Source organism: Mugil cephalus, chromosome 13 (genome assembly GCF_022458985.1).
Source record: "Mugil cephalus isolate CIBA_MC_2020 chromosome 13, CIBA_Mcephalus_1.1, whole genome shotgun sequence".
Classification (NCBI taxonomy): Eukaryota; Metazoa; Chordata; class Actinopteri; order Mugiliformes; family Mugilidae; genus Mugil; species Mugil cephalus.
Genome location: NC_061782.1, coordinates 23,229,161 through 23,250,169, shown reverse-complemented (window position 1 = coordinate 23,250,169; position 21,009 = coordinate 23,229,161). Strand labels below are relative to the sequence as shown.

General features: G+C 39.5%; 2 protein-coding genes across 9 annotated transcripts in view; one reads left to right on the top strand and one right to left on the bottom strand.

Moving 5' to 3' along the window:
• nckap1 (NCK-associated protein 1) overlaps window positions 1-2,302 on the bottom strand; it is a 30,916-nt gene extending 28,614 nt beyond the window's left edge. For 4 of the 7 annotated variants that reach the window (XM_047603775.1, XM_047603777.1, XM_047603776.1 and 1 more), the window contains exon 1: window positions 1,972-2,301. In XM_047603775.1, the coding sequence (XP_047459731.1) occupies window positions 1,972-2,079 (108 nt within the window). In that variant the 5' untranslated portion in view covers window positions 2,080-2,301. Of the gene's footprint in view, window positions 1-1,971 lie in introns of all 7 variants that reach the window. The other 3 variants (XM_047603771.1, XM_047603772.1, XM_047603774.1) reach the window with 1 other exon arrangement.
• Window positions 1,468-15,453, top strand: LOC125019207 (dual specificity protein phosphatase 19-like). Of its 2 annotated transcripts, none has more exons than XM_047603780.1 (5): window positions 1,468-1,734; window positions 3,997-4,258; window positions 8,100-8,146; window positions 10,941-11,093; window positions 15,097-15,453. In XM_047603780.1, exons 2-5 carry the CDS (start codon window positions 4,027-4,029, stop codon window positions 15,277-15,279), a joined length of 615 nt encoding a protein of 204 aa, XP_047459736.1. In that variant the 5' UTR covers window positions 1,468-1,734; window positions 3,997-4,026; the 3' UTR covers window positions 15,280-15,453. The 2 variants fall into 2 exon arrangements, with proteins under 2 accessions (XP_047459736.1, XP_047459735.1); XM_047603779.1 differs by lacking the exon at window positions 1,468-1,734 and adding an exon at window positions 3,534-3,715.
• The last annotated feature ends 5,556 nt before the right edge of the window (window positions 15,454-21,009 follow it).

Below are 21,009 nucleotides of genomic sequence, written 5' to 3'. Positions count from 1 at the left end.
CAAGGTGAAAGTAAGCATTAAAAGAACATGGACGGCGATCGGAGTGAATATGTTCAGATGGTGAGGTAGGTTGGGATAGATATGTAGATGATGGGATGGACAGAAAGAAAAAGGAAGGAAGGAAGGAAGGAAGGAAGGAAGGAAGGAAGGAAGGAGGGTAGGAGGAAAGGAAGGGCGTGTTAAGAAGAGTAATCAGCAGCGAAATCTCAATGGTGTCTGACTGCTCATACTGTGCCCAAACGTCCACAGAAAATAAACAACACAGGTGTTCACATCTTGTATGTAACACAACATTGATATTTTAACCAATGATTACTAAGAATTCTGATATTTTATTTGAGGATCAAATCACCAGATGGGAAATAACACATAGGGCGCCTCAAACGCCACAGAGAGGAAACAGTATGGGCTTTCAGACAGACAACTTCTACTCTGTACTCATTAAAACTAAAGGATTTGACTTTCCCTCTTTTTTTTTTTATTCATCATAGCATTCACCAAGGACCAAATAACCCTCTCACACAAACAGAACCCCTACTCTTCTCCTCCAACATTCAAACCTCTGTTAGAGAACTTGAGCAACATCAATTAGGAAGAACACAGAATAACGTAACATCTCTAAAAGAGGCTTCAGAAAGAAAATTCAATACATGTCCAGAAACAGCAGGTTAATTCTATAAATATCTGAGACATTTGTTGCTATTAATGTAAAATTGTTTACCATTTTACCAGAGAAGTAAACAATACACCTGCTGGACAGAGCTTAGATGCATAAATAAAAAAAAACACGACTTGGTTATAGGTTATCATTATATTTCTATGTAATTTGTTGGTTGCTGCTAAATCGTGAAGTTTAGTCGTCCAATTAATTTATTGCTGGGGATTTGCCAATATTTTATACTTTTATATTATACTTTATAACTAACCAATATTTCCGAGTAACAAAATTATTGTCAAATTAAGCGATCATGAGAAGGCTATATTTTAGGTCATTTTCTCACATTTATATAGATAAGTTTTATCTGTCACATGGACAGTCAAATATATTGTTGTATATTGTTGCCAGTAGTATAAAAGGTACTACAGTAGAAACAGTAATACAGCAACAAATATACATATAAAAAATATATCTATAGATGTACGACTGAGAAAAATAAAATAAAACGGATAAGATAAAACATAAACTGTAAACTTGAGATGTAAACTTAAAAGGGGGTAGCTCATATATGCATGAATTTACAATATTTTACAATATTTTAAAGCAGTCGCAAACTAAATGCAAAAAAAGACAATATTTGGTTGTATACAACTGGGTGGGCCAAACTAACAGACTGACTGAGGCTGTGGCTAAAATTTTGGGTGGTTTTTGGTGTTTCTGGTGCTTCGTGTTTGGGATTTTTTATCGTGGAGCAGAGACGACGCCCGACTGTTAGCTTAGCTGTAGCTAGCTTAGCTTTAGCCACCATTAGCAGCCGACCTAGCTAGCTCCTGACACTACCGCAGGCCTGCTGGATGGATGGATGGCTCGCTGATATCACAGCATGGGCTTATTTGTCGGTTTCGGGTTGGGTTGTAGGTCGTGGTTTATCGGGATACGACTTGCTGCTCACAGCAAACGTGTTTAATTCAACTAAATATCAGCTTACATCGCAAAAGCTAGGGGCAACTTTACCGCAAGCTAACGCTAGCCTGTTGCTAGCCGTAGGCTGCTTCCAGGGACAAATTTAGGATAACGTAAGTCTCGATTTAATCACATATACATACACATATAAAAACAGTAATGAGAATATTAACCGTTTATACTATATAAATCACCACAGGTGAAAAAAATCAAGCTTCGGCTATCGTGAAAGTAATAATCACTGCCAGCTAATCAAGCATTCACACGTTAACGTTTATATGACCAGATGTGGAATGTTGCCCTACAGCTTTGTGTGGTAAATGAGGATAACTGCGTGTTTGCGTGCAAACCTTTTTGATATTGTAAACACGGGTCAACATCCCGATGCCTCTGTCGTTGAGGATGGTGAGCTTTTCGGCCAGCTTCTGCTGGCTGGGCTGGATCACTCCCCGAGACATCTTCCCTGTGTTCGGTTAAAGTCTCCAATTCGATCCAGAAAAATAAAAAACCGGAATCTCCGCCGCCTCTGGTCCGCCAAAGAACACTAAGAGATGGAATAGAGAAGCTGTGATTTACGGCGCTTTTTAGATTTCGCCCATGTTCAGATATTCGGGACAGCGGCTTCCTGTACTCCACCCCACCGTCTCCCTGTTGTTTTTTTTTTTTTCGCTCACAGGGATGAGGAGGAGGAGGAGGAGGAGTTGTCCTGGTTTTCACAACGAGGCTCAGGGCTGGCTCCTGTTGCGTTCAGGGGTCACTCCACAGTAGTAAATATCAGAGACTAATGATACTGGTACATATGTATCTTTCTGTTTTTAATGTTTATATAGATCAAAGTCTACTTTCTCATTAAATAATCAAGCCTATAATGGTTTACATCTTACAGTAGCATGCTAAACTAATATAGAAATACACACTCGTTTGTCATATTAGGTAGTCTAAATGTAGTCTATTCTGATATAACAGTGAGTGTAAGTCCTTTTAGCGTTATTAAAAACAAAAATACAGGTCATCAGATTAGATGACAGAATTATGTAAATATGGACTTTTCCTGTCTCATAAACTGTATTACTTAAATTATTTTTTCCCTTTTTGTTTTTAAATTATTTTAATCCGTCCAAAGTGTTTCACACAGTAGGCCTATAATTAAATTGACTATATGAAGTGTTCAAATCATTATAATGTTTTCATTATTTGTTGCATAGCTTAGCTACGCCATGGTCCAAATAACGGTTAGACACTGTACTTGCCATTTGGTTACACCAATGAAAACAAGTGCATCCTAATAAAACCGCCCTGTATTAAATGTTCTGTTGATGTTAAAAGTATAGGAAAGGTGTATGTTCATTTTGGAGGATGTAGTTTCTGTTAAACTGGATCAAACTAAATGCTGTAATGAACTGGAAAGTGAGTGTATGTGTCGTAATATGAAAAAGTAAAATATGTCACAAATGTATATAAAGAAATAATAAAAAATACACTCTAATGCCATCTCAGACAATGTTACATACATTTCTCTTTACTTTTTAAGGGTGCTTTATGAAGAACTGAAAAAAAATGTTTTGTTCTGTATCCAGTATGTTTAGTATTGTATAATTGCAGGAGTATTTGTGTTCTTATTCGTTGCTGAAGTTTGCACACACAACCTTCAGAAATGACAAATATGTGCATACAGGGTTAAAATATGCATTTATTCCAACAATTAAACATTTATAAATACTACTTGACATTCCTGGAATCTTTGGTAAAGTTTTATCCCTGTTAAAGCTTTTGGAGAAGAATTTAGTGCAGTACTGGTAGACAAGAACCGAGTGCAGCTGTAGTTTTGGCAAGTGAGCGAACTGAAAGCAGAATTCTTTTGCATTTACTATTTTTCTCAGCGTACACGAACGCATCGCATTGTTGACGCAGCTTCCGACTCAGCTGTCAGGTCTCACTGCTACAGTGGCCGCCTTTCCCTGACATGTTTTTAGCTGTTATTGAATGCGCTAGCTGGAATTATGTCACTTTTAAGGCTCTTATTGTGTAAAACAGCGATGATCTGACACATTTATTTTCACGGGAGTTGGCTTTAATTGAGTGCGTTTACACCAGGTGGGTGCAGGAGGCAGGGCAACTATTTTTTTTTGTTGTTCACAATTTCATCTGTAGATGTTTTACATCTTGATTACAACATTTCAACTCAAGATCGCAAAATAAATGAAAAGGAAACAAGTGTAAAATTCACTGAAGGAGAATGTTTTGTTTGTTTTGTGTTTTGCAGTTGTTGATCTCAGCTGTCACATTCATTGTGTGTGCATTTACATTACTAAATACATAATGCATATTTTTTTTGTAAACTTCCTGTAATCGTCTTTTGTTTTTGTTTGTTTCAGTTGAGTCCTGCAGTCTGAACTCCTGGTGTGATGCAGTCACTTGCTCAGGAGATTCAAGGCTTTTCCAAAGGCCGCCTAAAGAAGCAGATCACGCATGTAACCACAGTGACAGGCAAAAAGCTGCTGGAGAGGAGGAGAGATGGAGGAGGAGAGGGAGAGGTGGAGACTGTCGAAGAGCTGGAGGAGGGAAGTGGATGTGGATTTGTGGAAGATAAAAGTCTGGACCTTCAAGTTGGTGTCGTCAGACCCTTCTTGCTGCTGGGTAAGAGAAATTATTTAACACATGGATTGATAGCTGGAGCTCAATTTCATATCTTCTCCAAACACTCACCAAAATAGCCCACAGTACTATTTACTGTACTATCTATCTAGCAAAACTTGTAATTTATAACAGCCTGGAAGCCAGACCAACTTCCCCACTCACACCTTTTTCCATGGCAGAAACTTTGTCTGGAATCTCTCCATTGGGAACTGATTACCCTCTGGTAAATATCTGGTGAGCCAATCAAATCGTTTGGGCTTTATTTGAGGAAAAGCTAACTGAGATTACCAAGCCAAGCATACCTGCCATATGACTACATAACATCTTCAGATTACTTTTATTTTGTTCAAAGCACTGTGGTACTCGTCTTAAAGCTATGAAAAAGAACTTGAAATAAAGAAAACTACAGCACTCAACACGTATTAGATCATGTACCAAAAAATTCAGGGTCATAAACAAAATGCCCCTCTGTATCATTTGAAACACACCCTCTAATAAAAATCCAAACTGTGTAATCACTTGACAAGACCTCTCAGATTCATTTCAACTCTATTTTTATTTTTTGTACTAACAGCGCTACACAGGAGTAAAGGTGGATTTATGGTCATTTGTATCATCTAGGCCTCAGAAATGTTACTAGACGTCATTGCAACACTTTCTGAAAACCATTCCCTCTGCTTCAAACACCCACTACACTCGCAAGAGTTTCAGTTAAGACTGACACTTGCATGATAAAATCTGTGGCACTTTTAAACAGCACCGTAAACCCATCACACAGCTGCAAATTATTTTTACAACAAAATAAATGTCAAAAAAAATCTGACACTAATGTTTAGCAGCTGTAGATACCAGTAATAGCTGTTTATATATTCCTGCTGTATTCTGTCATGTTCTCATCATATCATCGTCATACTTTGTGGTGGAAGTAGTCGGAGTAGTGTAAGTAGTGGGGCAGTAGTTGCAGTAGTAGTAGTAGTAGTAGTAGAAGTAGGTATTGTTTTGTCGGCACCTCTGTATGTTGTCAGTCACATATTGTGGATGTGACAACAAATATTCCTCGTCCGCGTCTGTCAGTAGTGGTAGAAGCACAGAAAACTCTCCCTGATAGATTGCAGGTATGCAAGTGCAAGTACAAATACCACACAAGGGCACAAAGGCAGCAAATCACAGTAGTATAAAAACTCTTTAGCTAAATGTATTGGCCATGATAACACAATCACTTCAGGGTGGAGGCTGTTTCCTCATACTAAATAAATGAGTTCCTGATAATCAGTAAATCGCTGTCATCAATTTTGAATTGTTCTCAGGGAGATTGGTGACCCTTCATTTGGAGGATGCAGGCTGACGTCCCTCCGTATCAGCATGTAGCCATCCTGCCCCAATGTCCTTGAGCTTGACATTGACTCCGGGCTCTGGGGTGCTGTTCACATCTCTAGCTGAGCTTTGACCTCAGTGCGGGAGAGAATCAAAGAGAGAATTTCTCTACAGGGATCAATAAAATATTACATCTGTTAGGCTCGGCAGAGGTGACTCCTTCCATGCGCCTCTAATAAGATAAAACTGCCGTTCATTCCCCAAAATGTGGATATCAACCTGTGATAGTACATCACGGCATCAGCTCTTTGGACCATGATAAACCTTTTGTCAGGTTTTCCGCCGACATTTTAATAAATTTTCTCATTGTCGTGCTGATTCTCTGGTTTCAGCCATGTCAGATTATCATTCACCCTGACGACTGCTCTGTGATGCTTCTGTCACAGTTGTCATATTTGAGGGGTGATTTCCTTTCTGCATACCCTCTCCCCTGCCACTAGTCCGTAGCTCCATGCTTTGATATCACAGTTGCCAGTATTTATAATCTGCTGCTTGTCTCTCTTGTCTTAAAGTCATATTACGGCGTGGTCGTCCCATGAAAACCCCTTCCTGTAATCTCCAAAATGTCAGTTTCTAAAATAGTTGAAAAGAATAGAAAAAATAGAAATCTAAGGGAATAAACATATTTTTCTTTTTTTTTCTTTATATTTTCGATTTCTTATTTAAACACTTGTAACCGCAGGCCAGGGAACCAAACAACTTATACAGAGGTTGTGTCTGTGAATACAACTATATTCAGTCTGGAACAAGGTGTATGTGTGTAAGGGAAGAAGGAAAGAGAATAAACAAATAAATACATAAATAAATAAAGGAAAACGTGTACACATTACTATTTTACTGCTCAAAATAAATAAAATAAAAGGCTTGAATCTGCAGGGACATCAGTGTGTTCGCTAAAATGATTTATTTATTTTTGTTGTTCATTGAGATTGATATTTTGCCACTAGATCTGGATAGGAGGGGTCCGAAAGGAGGAAATTCTGTCACTTTAATTAATAGATATATTTGATTTTCAACAGTCAGCAGCAATGCGTGGTTGTACTCTCCCTCTACCAAACAAAACTAGACAAGCCAACAATCTTCATCTTGTCTCATCTTGCAGTCACAAAGTCACAACCTTCAATTAACCAAATTCAAACTGAGAAGTCAAATTGTTTACTTACATAAAATTTTATTTTGGAGAAATTCAAACCTAATAAAAACTCATCCTACAACAGTAAAAAAAAAAGAAAGATGGCCGGATATGTGTCTTCTGTTATTTATCCGACTGAATGTCAGACTCTTATTTTAAAGGGTGAAAATACAAATCCTGGCATTCCTTTCACAGATGTGTCAGTTTAAATCTTTCCACTCTTGTACTGATGAGCCATATGGGCCGAAGCTGGCTTATTTCCAAACACACACTCTACCCTTTGGATTTAGATTTGCCTCTCGACGCTATGAGTTTGGCATTATGCAAAGACCGCAAATGTTGCTATTTTGAAGACAGTAAGCTGCTGCGGAGAATCCACCCTGGAAATCTGGAGGAAGTCCTGCCATCATATTCGGTTTCCTGCCCATATGTCTCCTTCACATGATTATCCAGCTCCTACTATTCGTGACCACCGCTGTCTCCTTCTTGACAAATGGAAAGAGACCGCTGCTCTGTCTATTGTAACTGTCTCCTCCGGTAATTTTCTGCTTCTCTCAGCTGAAACAGTCGTTCACGTTGGCCTGCTGTTTGGTCCTTTTCACTTTATTTCCCCCATTAACCTTTCCTCCTCCGCTGCATTACTCAGTTGTAGTTTTGCTATTTTGAAGGCTGGTGTCATGAAAACCTTCCCTCTTTTCACAGAAATCATAAACTTCCTTCTCTGTGGCTGTACACGATATTGATTAGTTCAGCAGTTTTTTAGGCCTAGTCGAGTGCTTCTACACAAATCATCTGATTTCTATCTGGGGCTCTTTCTGTAGCTTTAAGTCATTTTACTGTTGGTTTCTGCTGATTGGTATCTTCCATGCTTGCTGTTAGCAAAGCGTTTTTGTGTGTGTGTGTCTGAAGCCCGATATTGGTGTTGATGTCCTGCAGCTTTTGCTTTCTACTCCTAAACTTCACAAGCTCAGATTAATTGTGCTTGTAATCTATAAAACTTCAGAAAATAGTAAAACATGCCTGAGCCCAAGGTAACGTCTTTTGTTCTAAATCACAAAGACGTTTAACTTGTGGTTAAGTGGTGAAACACTAATAAACAAATGTGGAAAAATACAAAACTCACCAGGAATTTAAAGGTCCCACCCACATCTACAACACCACATCTCCCTAAAATTCCTGTACCTGATTGTTCTTGTGAAATTAGGCGGGGACAGCAGCAGTTGATCATTGTTGACAGTCACCGTCCTCATGCACGAAGCATTATTTAAGCAGATAAGTTAAGCATGCACATGCCCGCCTGTCTGTTTTCTCATCGAGCTGTTTCTGCCTTTTCAGGCTCTCAGGATGCAGCTCACGACATTGACACCCTGAGGAGATATAAGGTCAGTACATAAGGATCAATAGAGCGGGCATGCCCTTGCCGTGTTGTGATAGCATGTGTAGAGACATGAGATTAGAGGCAGCCATGTAGCTGAGCTTTCCTGCGCGTCTGCCACAGCCAGCCAGTAGCCAGAGGAGCTTCATGACTCATGCAGTGACAGTTTAGCTCAGTAGAGGGAGTAAATGATTACAGTAAGTCTCTGCGCTGCTCCTCCACATCACAGGAATGTTGACTACTCCTCTCTGCAGTGGCTGCTCCCAGGCATGAGCATATTGCTGCCTGTGCAGTCTCAGGATGATGAATTAGAGAGATTGCAAATACCTTCCTGTTTCTAGGATGGAACCTAGTGCACCTAAAAACAAGACTACCGAGGTTTCACAGACAGCTCTGGAGATTTGATGCATGGCCAAGAAGAACTTTGAAAAAAGAACTAGTCTCACCATTCAAACAATGCAATTAAACACGTTGAGCAATATCTGTAGTATACACATCAATTCCTGCTTTTAATCCTATCACAATACGCTACCAGGCAAAAGTATGGACACAACTTCTCACTGAATTGAATGAGAAGGCACATCCAAACCTTTGATTTGTTACAGAGATAGTTACTACCTCTCAACATCAAGTAAATTTGTCACTTTAGTGTGATACTGACAACAGTTATTTCTGTCTTCCTGAAATCTTTCGTAAAGTAAATGAGTGTGATAACATGTGAATTACAGAAGGTCAGAGATTTGTATATACTGTGCATATATCAGCTCACACCATTATTCCATTAGTCGCATTTTTAATTGAATAATTACTAAATGATCTGAGAACAAACCTACAATGAATTATTAGATACGAGGTGTTAATATACTTCTCAGTATTGTGCGGTCTCTATCGGGGCACTTGAAATGACACAACCACAATAAAATCCAATCACTTCGACAGGTGAATAACAAAGATTATCTGGTTACCATGGCACCTGTCAGAGGGCGGGATTCATTAGACAAGTGAACATTTTGTGCTCGTTGCTATTATACACAGGATGTGGAAAAGTGGAAGGATTTGAGCGACAGCTATGATGGTTAGATGACTGTTCCAGATCATCTCCAAAACTGCAGCTCTTGTGTTGTGTTCCTGGTCTCCACTGGTCAGCGTTCTCATCTAATACATGAGCTACTGCTGCTCAGACTCCTGAAAAAGTTCAGAACACGCAGTGCTTTGTATGGGGCTGTGTCACTGAAGATCAGTCAAGGTGTCCATGCTGAGCCCTGTCTTCTGATGAAAGCTCTTACAATGGACACGTGAGAATCAGAACTGGACCCTGGAGTAAAGTATAACCAACTTAAATGCCAGGACCAAGGTTTCACAGAAGAACAAGATATTGTATGAGATCATCAGTGTTATTCACGTAACAGATTGGTGGTTGTAATGTTGTGGCTGATAGTGTATCTATATTGTATATCTCAAGTTCCAACCATAATTTCACAACACTTCTATAGTGCATCAAGATGTACGTAAATTATTAACAGATTTGTTTTTCATTAATTTGTAAGTATTTCAAATATATTAATCGTCACACTACCAATAACGCAAATTAACTGCACTTTTTACGTCTGTTTTAAATGTACCTGGAAGGGATATTTATTTAAATTTGTATTACTCTTGTCAGCATCTCAGCTCAGTTCATAACTCACACTGACAGTAAACACAAATAAGTAAGTTCTTGTCAGTAGAACCATCTGTCGAGACTTTGAAACTGAACTTGTCATTCAAAAGTCGAGTCTCCTTATCGTTATCTTAAGCTGTCCTTTGTTTCTGCTTGCTTTCTTGTTCTGTTTCTTTTGGGTTATTTGTGTGTACTACTGCCCTCTGGAGGGGAAAATTATTCACTCACACTTTGGATCCCGCTTGCTTTCCTCACCATTACTGCCGTTTTGATCCCCTCCTCGATTCCAAAAGTATGCTTTGAGTCGTGGTCATAACAGAAAGTTCGTAATTAATCGGACGTTAAAAATATTAGTAGTGCTAAAAAGATGTTGACATCCCTAAGTGATTCTTTGTTCTATAACACACCCTGTTAAATAAACATCTTAAACTAAATGAATTAAACAGTAAATTCATGAAGACACTAGGATGCCTCAATATGCTGATCATAATCATAGTATTACAACCCTTTTAATATTCAGGTCAACAAATTCAATAAAAATACCACTATTTTCTCTCTGCGGTTCAACAGTCAGTGCAGATTTACTCCACAGTGTAGCTCTTAGCAAACAGTCACTTTGGATTGATACAAATTTGCTACTTCTTCATGTGATCAGTCTTTCTAATATGTTTTTTGGCTCAGAGGAACCAGATTTAGAAGAATCTGGTACGTACGCAATGCTCTTTTTTTTGTAGTTTTCTGCCTTTAATGGGATTTGTTGTCAGTAGAAATATAGTGTAACGCCCGGCTTATCCCTTAACATGTGGAAGAGGATGTTAGGTGATAGAAACAGCCTGAAAGCAGAACCGTTAGTGCAATGCTTGGATGTAACAGAGGGGAGAATTCAGCCCTCAGAGGTAAGCTAAATTTAAGTGAGAGTAGACAGATACTGCAAAATGAATTGGAGCCATCTGTCTTCTTACTCTTCCCCCCTCTCTTTTCTCTTCATCTCTCTTGCTCACTCTCTCAGTCACATTCAGGTTGTGTCATGTCATCAATATGGCTGGTAGAATGAATCTTTAACGAAAGTCAATGCTCAGGGGTCATTCGCTCAAGGATTTTCATGTCTCTACACCCCCCACCCCCACCCCCCCTCTCTCAGGTGTCTCATGTGCTAAATGTGGCCTACGGAGTCTCTAACCTGCTCCCAGATCAGATGGTCTATAAGACGCTCCAGATCCTGGACCTCCCAGAGATGGAGATCACTTCCTATCTGCAGGAATGCGGCTCCTTCATTGATCAGGCCCGAGAACAGGTGGGTACACAATAAATACAGAGGAATAGAAAAAGATAAACATAGGAGAACTGATTTATGGGTGCTGTTCTTTCCAACACCATTTATGCCAAGCTAACAGCTCGGCAACTCTGGGTAATGATGCTTATGTGAAGGTCAAAGGCTCATTGAATGAGAAGTCCACTTGAACTGGATAGTGTAACAGTATGATAGAAGTCACTGTGAGCAAACACACAAAGATGGTGGCAATACGATAAAACTCAGCTCCACTCCACTTGTCACTGTGTAAAAGGAAAATTGACTCAAATGCAGTCAGGGGAGTCAATTTAATGAGGACGTATAGGAAATCACAAAAGGTCCAAAACAAATGAGGGTAACACGGCAGAAGTGAAACAGGATAAATCCGATAGCGAGGCAACCAAGGCAATCTGTGAATTTAGGCAGGAACAACAGGGGGAGAGACACGTGGGTTGTTGGGATATCGAGAAGCAGGTGGACCATGAGCACACAGAAAAAAGACAAGACAGGTGAGAGCAATGACAAGGGAAAGGGAAAGACAGAATCAGGAACTAAGCCTGTAACAGGGGGTGGAATCATTTTCAAAGTGAAACCAGAAAAACACTGAATTACAAAAATCCAGAACACACATCATATCCGAGTAAATACAGAATTTCATGGTGTAGTCTTTTACACTCTTTTGGTTGTTCTCCCATAGACACAAAATACCACGATAGACTAGTGGGTTTCCATCATATGTTAAGCTGAACTAACTGACTGCTAGCTTTAGCTTCTCATTTACTGTACAGATACGAGAGCGCTATCACTCTTCTGACCATATTCCTAACCAGACAATGACTACAAATAAAATATTACCATTATTATGGTCACACATCTAAACTTTAAAAGTAAAAGCATCTGTGTTTAATTCACTTTGACTGATCCTTCAAATGCAGCATTTTAAGGGTGCACATAGATAATGTTAACTGTATTTTCTGATGAATGTCTTAATTAGTTTAGGTTATAACAGTGCTTCATATCTGATGTGATTTTACGATCTCAGTCTGCCAAGTGACTGCTGTAAATGTTCTGGAGCAAAGAAATACAGTACCCCCCCCCAACCCCCCTCCCTTCAAACATAAACTTCTGAGTATCTTCAAATTCTACCTCTGTCATTCGTCATCTTCTAGCCCTGACAAAACGCAGGCAGGCTTTCAAGCCCATTCCCAGAAAAGAAAAAAAAAAATCATCAAATCTATTCAAACATTTCTGTCTCTGCCTTCCCTGAGGAGGTCCGTGCAACCTGAAAACGCCTTCTTTCATATCTGACAGCAAGTTTAACATGTCAGTGTGCACACACAGCTATTCCACTACCTCGCTGTGATGCATTCATACACATCTGCTGCAAGCAGTTATCTGCAACTCAGCACAAAGGTGTGAAGGGTGATCCGATTACTTATTAAGACTGTTGGAGGGGGGAATCATTATGTAGAAAATCAAAGCCAGTTTAGGTGTTGTGTGTAGATTATTTCCCTGACTCGCAGCCCTTCGAATGTGTGTGCGTCAGGAGACTGACTGAAAGTAGAACATAATGTGATGTGAGCACTGATATGAAAACTCTCAACTGGAGCACGATGGAATAACAGCAAAACAAGTAACTCTGACAAAACCAAATTAAGTCTCTGTGTTTGCTATGATGGATTATGTAGCTCAGGCAATTTTCAGTCTGTAGAAGTTTTATTTCGAGAGGAAGGAAAACATGACTTCATATGTTCTGCTCCTATGCCGACTGCAGACACCAGCAGAGATATGATAAAAGAGCAGAGCAACCACTTTGATTGATGCAAGCGTATGAAAGCATACTCTGGGTTCTGTATATACTTCATTAGATTGTATGTTACTCAGAGGAACTGATTGATTGGCTATATTTTACAATGAAAACATGTCAGTTAGCGCGAGCCAATTTAAATCCCCTGTACTTCAATTGGTATTGATTGGCATGAAAATCAAAAATGTGCTTACAGCTTCAGTTTCCACCAGAGAGGAGACTTTATTCTGGCTCCGTGTTCAACAAAAAGAGACAAATGTGTCAATACGGCGAGCTTCAGAAGGGAGCCGTGGGCCTGCACGCATTGTCTAAGGATGTGGCTGGAATTTAAAAAATTCATTCCCAGCCTGGCACTCTAGGCAGTAAAATAATTACATCAACATTAATATTAATTGTAGCACAAATTTTGACACGCTCTCACACAGCCGCAGCCACAGATTTATTCCAACGCATTTTTTTTTTCTTCTGCAAGCTGTGTCTAACGCAGCTTCACCATGATGTTGTGAAGTCAGAAAATAAAGAGTTTTTGTGGTTTTTCTCTATCGAGGAACCGCTGCTGTGACTGTGATTTTGCCGATCTAGCTGCCAGGGGACACATTTTAATACTTGCTTGCTTTTAGTACTTTCAAGAATATATTTACTCTCTTAACATTAGTGGTATCCAGTCACATTGTGGATAATTTTTTATTTAAATCTAAACCCGTTGCCAACCCATGTACTTCTTAGGTGGACAAAAGTTTTCTTGTGAAGTGAAATATCTAAAGTCACCCTGACATTTGTTTCTGGTACATGCTGACTACCTGCCTCCGTTTTACTGAAGTGACAGCGGAAATCGTCGATGAGACGTCGGTGTCTCAAAAACTTAAGGAGACAAAACTGTACCAGAGGGGGAGGATGAGAATGATGTTTTCATTTGGTTGAAATCGCACTTTTAATGAAGAAAGCGTGTCTTGTAAACAGCTAAACCTTTATTTTTGATGTTGAGCTTGTGATTACATGCAGTCGGGTTTGAGGGGTCGGACTGATAGACTGTCGTACACAAGTTATTCAGATTTGAAACACAGTCAACTGAACTTCTACAGTTTCTTGAAGACATTTCATACAAGTATCTTCTTCCGTCCTAAAAGCCTGGTGGGGAGTTGGGGTTTTAATTCAATTCAGTTCAAGTTTTTATTTGAAAAAGGGACAGTCTACATCAATCACCAATTTAAAAGGAACATCTGTCAGCCTTTTCCAACTGGAACTCAAATGACTGGAGTCTGGAAGACTGCTATTCATTGGGGAAAGAACACCAGATCAAAACAGATATCTCCAATCATAGGCCAGTAGCTTGTCGTTAATAGACCCTAGTCAGGTGATTTCCAGGGGGACGACACCCAAGTCTTTGACTGGTATTCTAACTACACGGTTGATCTTTTCCGTAGTTGCAGTAGTAGACAGTAAGATGCTTAATTTCTCATTTTGTACCCATTTTCTAACCATTGCTAATTTGTAAGATACACAAATATGTCCATGTGTGAACACATTAAATATCTAAGCTGTTTTTGAACAGATGACCATATGTCAAAAATGTACAGCATACAGCTTCAGCAATTATCTTGTGCGAATCTGTAGCTATGTGGCTATGAACAGTTCCTCTTTATGCATAATGGACCACCAATAACAATCCATCTTTTACAAAACCCTACGCCTGGAACCATGCTCCTAAAGTTACAGTCTAAGAATAGACAGGACACAGAAGAATAAAAGTGTGCCAGTAACAATATCAGTTACGTCACAGGTAAATTAATGACTGATGAGCTAACTTTAGAAAACTGACCAGCGCTCCATCTCTTTTAAAACCTTGAACAGTCTCTCTCTTCCAAACATCTCCAATATTTACCGATGCTTTACATCCCCTGTGGTGCTATGGATCATTTTCAGAAGGACTGAGCTTGAATAGAAACACATATTGTGTATCATCATATCATATTCCGATTATTGGGCAACGTCAATACACAAAAAGAGTATTTTTAGGAGTTGAACATACTAGAAGGTAGAATTGTTGTCAGAGAAGCATTTCAAGTGTTACAACTTTTCTTTAATCTCTGATGACATAATAAGGTCATTTTATGCTTTAGTACTTTAAAGTGTCACTTATTGTGTCTTTATTAACACATATCTTTTTCTTCCTGATTCTTGATTATCCTCTTTCTCTAGGACGGTGTTGTCCTGGTCCACTGTAACGCCGGCGTGTCACGCTCCGCCTCCATCGTGATTGGCTACCTGATGTCGAGGGAGGGGCTTTCGTTTGAGGATGCGTACAGCCAGGTGAAACTGGCGAGGCCGTCGACTCACCCAAACCCCGGCTTCTATCGGCAGCTGCAGAACTACAAACCTTGAGGGGAACTAGTGTCCTGACAAACTCCACTGCCATGTGTTTTAATGCTGAAAACCAGGATAATGATCAAGGAAGTGTCCTTAAACTGAGTATGGAAGCTGCAACTTCATAGTTATTTTGCTATTTTTGTTGGACACCAACAGTTTTTGGCAATAAATACAGAATGTATAAAATTATTCCAAATGCATATGTGTTGTTTTTTAAAATATAGTTTGTAAATGGAAAACTAAAACTCAATTAAGAAACTAATATCCTGTTAAATGTATTTTCCTTGAAGTGTAGATTGTCGTCTAATTAACAGTGCACCAGGTTTGCTGAGGTGCAGCTTGATTTCTTTCTGATGATTACCCCACTGCTGCGTTCTCTGTATCAATTTCACAACTTTGCACCAGTTGCTGTGTAACCTCCGCTCTCTTGAAATAATTAGCTTGTAATTAGCTTGTTAGCTGATGAGAGAGAATCCATTTGGCTCACTCACCAATCAGGAAATAAGGCTGGGACGAGCTCCTGCAAACTCACAGCACCAGCACAGGTATCACAACCCTAGGAGGACTGTTGGAAGTACAAGTAGAATAGATGTGTGTTTGTTGTGCATCCAGCTTTGAATGTTTGCTGATGATTATTGGTAGTGATTTATGTCCAGAGCGGCACAGGAAGTCATTAAAAACATTCAGAAAGGGATCCAGGGGTCGTCTACAGGCATCAGTAAACTTAAGATGTCTTTTTTTATCTGTGATCTCAGCAGCAGTGATGCATTGCCATGAAATCATGCTCAGAAAATGACATTGTGGAAGCTCCAATGTCGATGGGGATCCTTTTAATTTGATTTTAGAGCCGCCGCATGTTTGACATTTCTAGTTTTTAGGAAAGGATGAACTTGCATAGTTTTCATAGCATAAATTTTGATGATGTTCATGATCCCTTGACTCCCAGAAGATTGAGGCCTTATCGAGTTTGAGGGGCTTTTGTGGCTCAGTGACCCCTTGAGCTATGTCAGTGGGATGCCCAAGATGGACAGGTCGAAGGGAGGCCTGACAAAGAGCGATCCACTGGTCCTCCAGGTTGGGGGTTAACAGCCCAGTACCGTGAAAAAAAAAAAGGTTTGTTACGGAAATGGCAAAAAAAGATGCTACCCTACATGCCAGCAGGCACAAAGGGCAGTAAGAGGATGACCCCATGACTTTTTATCTAGCTGCAAAATTTAGCTGCAAAACGTGTTGTTGTCAACAGGAGCATGTTAGCATGCTCATTTAGGTCATTTGTCAACGTATAGTCTGACAGAGCTGTGTGTGAAAACATGCTACACACTTTGCTAACATGCAAACAACGGCAAAATAGTGTCCAGATGACATACACTCAAACCAGACAGTGTATACACTCACAGGCCATTTCATTAGATTAAATGAATGCATTGATTTGGGGACCTGTGGAGAGGTTAGAGGTTAGAGTTTGATCTCATAGCTTCACCTTTCTGCTATACCGATGGCTGAGATGCCTTGAAGGAGTAACCAGATCCCTAAACTGCTTTAACTAAACCCACCTTCACGACTGCTCTAATGTTCTGTTGATGGTGAAACAACCTTGAAAAGGTGGTAACTCAACTGAATGATCGTTCTGGACGATGTAATCTGAATGAACTAAACACAAATGTATTTCTGTTATTTAACCTTGGCTAAAATGTCAAAATAATAGGAACATGCGTTGGTAGAATCAATAGTACTAGAAAACACAGCCTTCAAAATGAAAACACACTTGAATCAGCAGCTCTGTTATTTTAACCTAAATGACAAAACCTCATGAAGATTTAGTGAATGTTTTTTACCAATGTACCTAATGAAGTGGCTGTTGAGTGTTAAACATGGGCAAATTTTAAAGAGCTGAAATGGAAGAGCTGCTAAAAGCATGCATGTGTTATTCCCTGTCACAGTAAACTACATGTTTAAGCAGCACATTACGATGATCGCATCCCATGGTTTAAAAACAGTGTGTAGTATGGATTGAGGACACAAATAAACTCTTGTTAAGTGCTAAATCAGGGCAGAACACACACGCGTCGTTATTATTATGACTATTATTATTATTCCAGTATTTCACATCGTGATGTGTTACCTCTTCAAAGAGACATTTGCGCTGGATTTTTGCTCTCATTATGAGCCCCCCTCTCATTAGAGAGCTTGTTTGTCCCCTTTTTGGAAAAATGCAGCTTTGTAGTTTGTGTCAGTTGCAGGCTGCCGTCGCTCAGGGGAAGAGGAGGGGTGGAGGGCTGGTTCCGTGCCAGAGACTTGGAGAAGGAGATAAGTTCTGCCAAATTGGTTGCAATTCCTACTGGTCCTGTAAAGGTCATAGATTATTTAACTCCCCTTTAAAGCCGTGGACTGATTGCAAAGAGCGGGCCTGTCACTGTTAATAACTAAATATTCGGGGGACTCGTGGCTTTGTATCTGCTTTATATAGTCTTAACTTGAGAAACAGGCACATGAAATATTGAGTTAGTGTCTGACTAATGGCAACACTGCCAATATGCAGTCTGTGACAGCTCTTGAGTGCGGGGCAGTTTGGCCTTTTCTTTGGTGTTGTTCAATGGCGTATCGCTGAGGAGTATCTGCTGTGAAGCCAACTGGGTTTCCCCTGACATTTTTGTGACATTTTACCGTCTGGATGTGACGGCCCACAGTATGGCACAAGCTGTCCCATCTGCAGGGTCTCACGGGGTCCAACCACCATCTCGCTCTGTTCGGGCCTCGATACGACAATATTAACAGACCGACAGAGAGGTACATGCAGGATGGTGAATAATTTCCCCCAAAGCAGTACAATGTTATCAGGCTCACTGGCTTTCATTAGATTTAATGAACTGCAGAAGTGAACAATGGTGAATCCTGGTTTGCATTTTTCTTTTGGGATTCCCCCACATGCATCAATCACATGCACAAAAGTACGGGATATAATATATTATTTATTGTCCTCATTTATTTAAGTCCTGCTACACTACGAGCCATTTTTCATTTAAAAGAATACATATTATCTCATGGAAATTATATGTAAATGTTGAATTAATTTAATTAGCTCAAGGTTTCAATTTACACCCTGTAAACATGTCACAGTGAGTTCCCTTTCTTCCTCTCTTGCAGCATCTGTAAGAGATAGATACTGCATGTCTTGCTGTATCTATGTTGAGAGGAGGGGCCTCTGTGGACAAGAAACATCTACATACACATGTTATGGTCTGTAAGATCAAGATACAGACACCACGCTGCAAAGACGCTGAGTGAATAAAAACAACTGTAAGTCAAAAAACTTTCTAATTTTCACTTAATTTATTTTATTTTATTCATAGTGCTTTCTACTGTTTCACATTTGCACTACTTTAACCAGGATTCTTGATGCTTTTAAAACAACAACATCCGCATTAACTAGATAGTCCCCCAACCAATCAGATCCAGTTTGCTGTGAACAAATTGAACTCCACGGTGCTCAGATGACCTGTGTGATTACGTCGTCGTTACTCTTCCGTCCATCACCTCATAAAACCGAGTCCAAATGATCTTGTTAGCCTGTCCCGTCTTTGCCAAATCAACATCAGCTTTCAACGGAGCCTAAAATAATGGGAGTGTGTCTGGCTTCCAGGTTAGTGCACTGTGACAAGATCCCTGTCCATTACCTGATGGACGAACTTCATGTCAAAGATCAGTTTAATATTCCACATGTGTGCATGCACTGCAACCAACCACTGCATCATATATGTGGTAAACATCTGCTCCACCAAGAGGCATTTTCCTATCCTTCCATTTTTATCTTCACCTAAATGTGCAAACAGTACAAATGAATTGCTCTTCATTATTATTTTCTCCTTTGGGTGTATATGTGATATATTAATAAATAATCCTGCAATATTATTATATTTTATGTTTTTATGTTTTTCTTCTTATCTCCCCAGTCCCCAAACAAGACTAATAATCCACCAACAACCTCCATTATCTTGCCACTGCATTAAAAAAACAAGCAGAGGATATATATAATACAGACATAAAACATGATGGGATACTAGGGGAAATATAAATGCACCCATTTATACAAATAAAAGCAAATGGATACACATAAACGTGAGCATAAACCACGAGAAGAATTGAACAGGGAGTAAAAACTTTGTTTTCGGTTCATATTCGTGTTAAATTAATCTAGTGGAGCCGATGGGAGGGTTTTAAGCTTATTGCAGCGTTGGATCATGGGACCCAAAGAAGAAGGAAATTTATCAGATAAGCCTCTTACCGTACTTTATTTTCCTCAAAGCTCGGCGACAATATTCGGTCACCAAACCAGAGAGAGACTCTGGGGGTCTGTACAATTTCCTGTTGAGGAAAATCCCTGTACGAGCCAACACCGATGCAAATGTAGTAATTCAGAGTCATTCAGTGAGAAACACAAGGAAGGATTTGTTTTGTTTCTTGTTGAATGAAAACTAACTGGGACACGGGAAAAAAGGAAATCTCAGCGCCGGGCTTTAGTTTCACGTTCAGTGAGTGTATCGAATGAGAATTTAAGAATGGCAGCCCTCTTTCAGCTGGGGAAAAGACCAAATAATGTGTGTAGTTCCTGTCACATCCGCAGCATTAATCATCGATAAAGGATTCTAAAGTGATATTCCAGGGGGATAAACGTGCAGTTAATGTTGGTGTACCTTCACAGAAAGTTGCAAATTTTTTCAAGTGTTTTGTGCAGTGAAGCGTTGCGGGTTGTCTTTCCCACAAAAAGGTCGCTGGGTGCACTTTTATTTAATGAGGTCCAGCTGGGCGTAGCAATCACCAAGAGGGACATGGAACTTTTTTTTTTTGTAGGTTCTCGGTGCAACGACAACAACACTTTTATGTATGTTTAAAACAAAACAAAAAAAACACATTCATTTGTACAAATATATTCATTGAACGCTATGCTTGAGATAACAACTAAATCACCCGCAAACATGCAGAGAAAGATGCATAGCTGCACTGTGTCCCACAAAGAACGCTCAGCAACACATTTATTTATAAATGGACTCTAGTAAAAACACATTTTCATTGCTTGTTTGGCAGCCTTAAATAATTTAGAGATTGAAATGTGGTCGTCGTTGTTGGTGTAATAGAAGATACATTTTCAGCTTTACTGTTTCTTAGTTTAGTTTCAGGGTGATTTAAAAGCAACATTGTGTTCCCAATCAGAGAGTAATTGATACAGTACCGTTACACACCAGCAGGGCAATCGACACAAAGTTCAGACATGCCCTCAGCGCTACGTATACGTGCAAACAGGTCTGTGATTGGTTATAATTTCACTGGTAAAACTGATTTTGGTAAATCAGAAAGCAGCACTTCAGTGTTATCCAGTCACGCCACTTTACTACATGCCATTTAATATCACAATTTTTATCACGCTGCTACTTTTTTCCATTTTTTCCCCCACGCTGCCATTACTGTTTTACTCATTCACTGATTTATTAGGGCTTATTTATTTGACTCTTAGGTCATTTTAGCAAGTGTAATTTTATACAAGATGGCTCATCAGCAGCAAATAAGGGCGCTGGCATTAATTCCTGTTCAGTGGTCCGTGTACCAGTGCTCTGTATATGAACAATATGGTGAACTACTTGGTTATATAATTATAAGGTAGTCACATTGATCTGTATATGTTCACACTGCAGTTCACACTAATTATGATGTGTTCTTCAGTTAAATGTACTAACAAAAAAAAAAAAAACA